This window comes from Myodes glareolus, chromosome X, assembly GCF_982192425.1.
Source record: "Myodes glareolus chromosome X, mMyoGla1.1, whole genome shotgun sequence".
NCBI classification, from domain to species: domain Eukaryota; kingdom Metazoa; phylum Chordata; class Mammalia; order Rodentia; family Cricetidae; genus Myodes; species Myodes glareolus.
The window spans coordinates 144,285,485-144,292,547 of record NC_142053.1 but is presented as its reverse complement, the minus strand read 5'-3'; the positions used below and the strand labels follow the sequence as shown (position 1 = coordinate 144,292,547).

The 7,063-nt window shown below is 42.1% G+C and overlaps 1 protein-coding gene and 1 pseudogene across 1 annotated transcript; one reads left to right on the top strand and one right to left on the bottom strand.

Annotated features, from left to right (window-relative positions):
• Positions 1-319: 319 nt before the first annotated feature.
• LOC125417907 (large ribosomal subunit protein uL16-like) lies at positions 320-1,019 on the bottom strand (annotated as a pseudogene).
• Positions 1,020-1,780: 761 nt separating this feature from the next.
• LOC146889098 (KH homology domain-containing protein 1-like) lies at positions 1,781-2,137 on the top strand. The gene has a single exon (XM_085685150.1). The coding sequence runs from the start codon at positions 1,781-1,783 to the stop codon at positions 2,135-2,137; it is 357 nt and encodes a 118-aa protein (XP_085541276.1).
• Positions 2,138-7,063: the final 4,926 nt, after the last annotated feature.

Here is a 7,063-nt window from a genome sequence, read left to right as displayed (position 1 = left end):
CCAGGCAGCTGCTAGACAGACACAAAGTAGGACATACAGAATGAGAGAAAGGTAAAAAGCCCTGAGACAAAACACAGATGATAAGAAATAGGTTAAATTAAGTTATAAGAGCTAGCAAGAAAACAAGCCTAAGCGAAGGTCAAGCATTCATAACTAATAATAAGTCTTCATGTCATGATTTGGGGGCTGGCAGTCCAAAAATACCCAGTGGCTAATTGGTTTTCCTTGACTATTGTCTAGATGATCAATCTTCACAATGTTCTTATTGCTTGTGGGTAAACTCTTTTTTTTTTTTTTAAAAAGCAGACTGGTTGTGAGATTTATTACTGAACATGATTTGGTAGGGTACAGGAGAGCACCGTGAAAGCCCTCAGGAGTGTAGGCCTCGCCACTTGTCCAGGGGACTACGATTAGGAATATATTTGACCCCACAGCCATCAGGAATCAGTCGCTTCTCAGCAACCATGTCTTCAAATTCATCTGCATTAAACTTAGTAAAGCCCCATATCTTTGAGATGTGGATCTTCTGGCGGCCAGGGAACTTGAACTTGGCTCTACGAAGAGCCTCAATCACATGTTCCTTATTCTGCAGCTTAGTGGGGATGGACATGATGACCTGGCCAATATGAACCCTGGCCACTGTGCCCTGGGGCTTCCCAAAGGCACCACGCACACCTGTCTGGAGCCTGTCAGCCCCAGCACAGGACAACATCTTGTTGATTCGGAGGACATGAAAAGAGTGAAGCCTCACTCCAATATGAAAGCCATCCTTGCCACACTCTTTACCATGTATTTGTTGGCACAAATACGGGCAGCCTCCAGAGCTTCAGAAGAGAGTTGTTCGTATTCATCTGACACCATGTGGTCACAAAGTGGGAATTCATCAACTTTTGCTTTCTTCTGTCCCAAGTCAAAGATGCGGATTTTAGCATCAGGGACACCTCGGCAGAAGCGAGACTTTGGGTACGGCTTGTTTTTACAATACCGATAACACCGGGCGGGACAGCGACCCATGATGACAATAGGATCATCGGTAGCGCGCTGGAGGAAAAGAGCGGGGAAATTCTTCTTATCCAGAAGACTTGAACCAAATTTCAGAACGAATGCATAATTTCACTTACCAGGTTCTTTAATTTTCCTGTCTTTCTAACCTGCCTTAAGCCTAACCCTCAATTCCTGATACGAGTTTTCAGGAAGAATGGGACTGGGCCAGTAAATGAGGAACCTCCAGGGGTATGGAGGGGACAGACTTATCTCTAGGGACCTGATAGGTGATTGTACAGGCAGGAAACCTCATCATGAATGAAAGGAAATTGGTAGTGTCTTCTGATATCTACCCTCCCACACAACACACACACACACACACACACACACACACACACACACACACACACTTTGTTAATTATTTTCATCCTAATTCTTTGATAGGAAAGTTTTTTGCTTCTGTGTTAGTTGGGGTTCTCTAAAGGAACAGAACTGATAGAATAAACATTATTTGGATGGTTTATTAGAGTAGATTACAGGCCAAGGTCTGTTTCCCACTGGAAAGGACAAGGATCTGGGAGCTTTCTGTACATGGAGCCTGGATGTCTCAGCAGTCCCAAGTCAGTGCTGGAATCCCAGGAAAATCCTAGAGAGCTGCTGGTTTTCAGTCTGGGTTGGAATCCCAAAGTAGATAACACCAACAAAAAAATGGTTCAAGAATGGAATAGGCTCAACTTCATTCTACAGTCAGTTGCTTGGACTTGCCCTATTCTGAAAAGGAGCATTTGAAATGGAAATGAATGGTGTCAACAAGAATGCCTGGTGGGGATTCCCTGAAAACTTTGATGCCCTACTTGTGCTATTCATAGATGAGGGTCAGGAGGAGGGCATATTCGGCCATGGAGACTTATACCTCAGATGTATTGAGGTACACAGCAACACTCTTATTCAACTGGAGTGGTGGTTTACAACCTCTGACCAAACTCGAGTCACTGTGATTGGACCACTCAGAGCAAAGTTAATGGATATGATTCGGAGTGTGGGTAGTCAGGAAGCTTACCACCAGGCCCGAGACCAAGAGATGTTGCAGCATGTCTGGAACCAACCCCTGACCAGCGCTGACTTGGAGGTCTCTTTCAGGGTGCAGTCATAACTGGGGTCTGTCACGAACAAACAGGATGAGAGGGACCGCCTCAGACTGATCTCACCTGGGAAACCAGGATGTGAAAATTTTCATTAACATTTGAGTAAAGCATGGAGGATACTAAAGGGAGTTGGATCGATTCACTAGCTTGTCACTCTTGTACATATGTCTGAGGGAAGTCTCCTAAGCACAAGACAGAAATGTGGTGGCAAACGTACAATAAATAAGTTACCTAGTGTGGAAAAAAATGGGATAGATGAAGTTGGCAGCAAGATAGAGGGTAAGCAGAAGCTTCCTTCTTCCATGTCCTTTACGTGGCTGTCACCATAAGTGTGACCCAGATTTAGAATGTGTCTTCCAACTTCAAATTTCCTGGATTTAAGATGGGTCTTCTACCTCAAAAATAGTCTAACAAAGAAAAATCCCTCACAGGTGTGCCCAATTGCTTGGGTTTTAGTTAATTCCAGATGTAGTAAAGTTGACAACCATGAACAGTCGTCACAGCTTCTTTCCCAAGAAGTTGCTTGAATAGTAATGCTATCATTATTATATCAACAAACTAGGGGGAAACGTGCTTCTACTAACTTACACCAAATAAAACATTTTATACAATTGAGCAACCATTACTAATAAAAAGTTCAAACTAAGCCAGACGTGGTAGTGCCTGCCTTTAATCCCAGCACTTGGGTGGAAGAAGCAGGATAGATCTCTGTGAATTCAAGGTCACCCTGATCTAGTGAATTCCAGAGCAGCCAGAGATGTTGTACTAAAAAAACAAGCAAGCAAACAAGCAAACAAACAAAAGGCTGGAAAGAAGGCTCAGAGGTTCAAACTACTGACTGCTCTTCCAGAGGTCCTGAGTTCAATTCCTAGCAACTACATGGTGGCTCACAGCCATCTGTAAAGCTCTTAACCACTGAGCCATCTTTCCAGCCCCCTAAAGAATGTTTTAATGAACTGTGATGTAGTACAATGGTACAGCATTATCCTATTGTACATAGGGCCCAGCACTGTAATTCATTATCAGTTAGTTAACAATTTTGTTTTTTTGACAGCGTTCCTCTGTAGCTTTGGAGCCTGTCCTGGAAATAGTTCTTGTACACCAGGCTGGCCTCGAACTCACAGAGATCCACCTGCCTCTGTCTCCTGAGTGCTGGGATTAAAGGTGTGTACCCCCACTGCCCGGCTATTTAACAAATTAATGTCCAGGTCAGGCATGGAGGCACATTTCTTTAATCCCAGCTTTCAGGAGGCAGAGACAAGCAGATTTCCATGAGTTTGAGATTAGCCTGATCTACACAGCAAATTTTAGGTGAATTGGGGTTGTATAATGAGACCATGCCTCAAAAAAGAAAAAAAAAAACAAATAAAAATACTGCAGAATAATCCTTTTGTACACTATGATTATGTGTTGCTCTCATTGGTTTAATAAAGTGCTAACTGGCCAATAGCTAGGCAGGAAGCAATTAGCAAAAACTGGTAAAACACTGGGAAGAAGAAAGGCAGGGTCACTAGCCAGAAACAGAGGAAGCAGGAGATGAACATACTGTACTAAAAAAAGGTATAGCCATGGATAGAGCATAGATAAGATATATAGGTTAATTTTTTTCATTTTTTTATTTTACCATCATGTGGTTTCCGGGAATCGAACTCAGGACCTCTGGAAGAGCAGACAGTGCTCTTAACCTCTGAGCCATCTCTCCAGCCTTATAGGTTAATTTAAGTTAAAGAAAAAAGCTAGTTAGGAACAAGCCTAAGCTATCAGATCAAGCATTTAGGATTAATAATAAGTCTCTGTGTGGTTATCTGGGGAGTCAGCTGGTGGGACAGTCTACCTACAAAAAAAGGATGTCTACTAGAACTCAACATTGTTTTGTAAGTTCTATATGATATGATAAGAGTAAAAATTGAGCCTAAATAATCATTGTAGTTTCTTGACAATTATATGGTTTTTATTTATTTCTTTATTTTATATGTATGAGTATTTATTTGCATGTATGCATGTGCACCACATGTGTGCAGTACCCACAGAGGCTAGAGGAGAGCACCAGAACCCCGGAGCGCAGCATGTGGATGCTGGGAACCAAATCCAGGTCCTCTGCAAAAGCATCAAGTTCTTTTAATAGTTGAACCATCTCCCCAGTTCCATGATTTTTCCTTTTCCCTTTTATACAAGGTCTTTAATACATAGCCCTGGTTGGCTTAGAACTCACTAATGTAAACCAAGCAGGCCTAAATTTGTGATGATCCTTCTGCATTTGCTTTCTTAGTGCTGGGATTACCCAGCAGGCTCTGCTGAAAGGTTACTAGGATTCCTAATTTATATTGATAAGGAACTAGATACAAGATAATATTAAAGGAGCATGTTTTGTTGTTATTGTTTTGTTTTCTTGTTTTTCTAAACAGGGTTTCTCCATATAGCTCTGGCTGTCCTGAAACTCCCTCTGTAGATTAGGGTGGCTTCAAATTCATAGAAATCCTCCTGCCTCTACCTCCCAACTTCTGGGATTAAAGTGTGCGCCACCACCTTCTTGGCTAGAAGAATATTTTTTTCTCTATAATAGTTATGGAAAAATGTAAATGATTTTTAAAGTCCATTCATAAAATAGCAACACATATAATAAATAATATTTAAATATTATATTATACTAAATAATAAAATATCAATAAATTTGCAGGGCTGAAGAGATGACTCAGCAGTTAAGAGCACTTGCTCTAAAAATGACTGAAGAGTACTCACTGTTCATCTAGAGAACTCAGAAATCAGTTCTTAGCTCAAAATTGCCTGTAAATCCATCTGGTCTCTGAGAGCACCTGCAGACACATGGCACACACTTAACACTGACAAATATACACAAATAAAAATAAAATAAATATTTTTAAACCTTAAAAAGAAATAAACTTGCTAAAAGAGTTGGACCTGTGCAATTAAAGAATTCTGTTCTTTAAAAACAAAAATGGGCTGGGGCTGGAGAGATGACTCAGTGGTTAAGAGTACTGGCTGCTCTTCCACAGGGAGCATACACATGGTGGCTCCCAACTGCTTGTAGTTCCAGTCCCAGGGCATCTAACACCCTCTTCTGGAATCTTCAGGCACCAAAGATGCACATGATGCAAAACAAACATTTAGGCAAAACATTCATAAACATAAAAATAAATTAAGTAGGGGCTGGAGAGATGACTCAGTGGTTAAGAGCATTGCCTGCTCTTCCAAAGGTCCTGAGTTCAATTCCCAGCAACCACATGGTGGCTCACAACCATCTGTAATTATGTTTGGTGCCCTCTTCTGACCTGAAGACATACACACAGACAGAATATTGCATACTAAATAAATAAATATTAAAAAAATTAAGTAAAAATTTTAAATAGGTTGGGGTTGTAGTTCAGTGATACTAGCTTATTATAAGTATGCAAGACACTGAAATTAATTAATGAGTTAACTAACAAATTAATAAGTTCATCACACACATAAATTAATCCACTAATTAACTTAAAAGGTAAAAGATGGTTTAGGGAGATGATTCAGGAGTTAAAGGCACTCAGTGCCAATCCTGATAATCTGAATTTAATTCTGTGGTACAGGGACTAGCATCCACATGCTGAAAGAAGAGAATTGACTCCCTAAAGTTGCAAGTTGCACACACACACACACACAAACACATGCATAAACAAAAATACATTTTTTTAAAAAAGAGGTTAGAAAGGACATCCATAGTGGTGCACATGTGCACATCTGTAATCCTAGTACTACAAAACAGTCTGGGGTACATGGAAAAGCCCTTTCTGTTGACCGAGGTTTTCTGTCCCACCCAGTCCTTGTCCTGCCCGATTCCCACAATTAAGTCCCAAAGAATCACATAGAGGGCTGCATTAATTATAAACTGATTGGCCCATTAGCTAGTCTTTTTATTAACTCTTATAACTTATATTAGCCCATTATTCTTGTCTATGTTAGCCACGTGGCTCGGTACCTTATTTATTTATTTATTTATTTATTTATTTATTTATTATTATTAAATTATAAAAGTTTCCATTTCAACCCCTCCTCCCACCACCCTCCCACTCCCCCCACTCCCTCTCCCCCTCCCTCTCCATCCCCCAGAGCAGTCAGGGTTTCCTGCCCTGTGGGAAGCCCAAGTTCCTCCCCCCTCCCTCCAGGTCCAGGGAAGGTGAGAGTCCAAACAGCCTGGAGCGCCAAAATCCAGTACATGCAGGGGAAGCAAGTCCCAGTGTCATTGTCAACGGCTTTTCAAAAAGGCTCCGGGCCAGCCACATTCAGAGAATCTGGCTGGATCATGTCCTCGTTCAGTCCCAGTCCAACAGGCCTTGGTGAACTCCCATTATATCAGTCCCCTTGTGTCAGTGGGTGCTCGCATCCCTCGCAGTCCTGATTACTTTTTTTATTTTCTTCATCATTCTGTTCCTCATTTGGACTGTGGAGTGCTCAGTTCGGTGTTCCAATATGGGTCTCCATCTGTATCGCCATCCAACGTCGGATGAAGGTTTCCTGTGCCCTTGCCTTCATTGCTCACGATCTCTTTCCTTCTGCCTCTCATTTGGACCTAGGGAGCTAGGTCCAGTGTTCCAACGTGGTTCTCCGCCTCCATCTCCACCCATCGCCAGATGAGGGTTCTATGGTGACATGCAAAATATTCATCAGTATGGTTGTGGGCCAAGGCCGGTTCAGGCACCCTCTCCTCTGTCCAGAGAACAATCTGGGGATCTCTCCTTGGACCTGGGATCCCATATATAATCAAGTTTCCTATAAACCCTAAGATGACTCCCTTAGTTGAAATATATTCTTCCCTGATCCCTTATTCATCCTTCCTCCCTTCCCCCCATCCCGGTAAACCGAGCTTTCTCCATTCCTCCCCTACTCCCTTCTCTCTAACCCTCTCCCCTTCCAACAACCCTCCCACCCCCCCCCCCCCATGC

Bases quoted from the DNA above. Each gene is read 5' to 3' on its own strand.
- LOC146889098 (XM_085685150.1), top strand. From the start codon at position 1,781: ATGAATGGTGTCAACAAGAATGCCTGGTGGGGATTCCCTGAAAACTTT.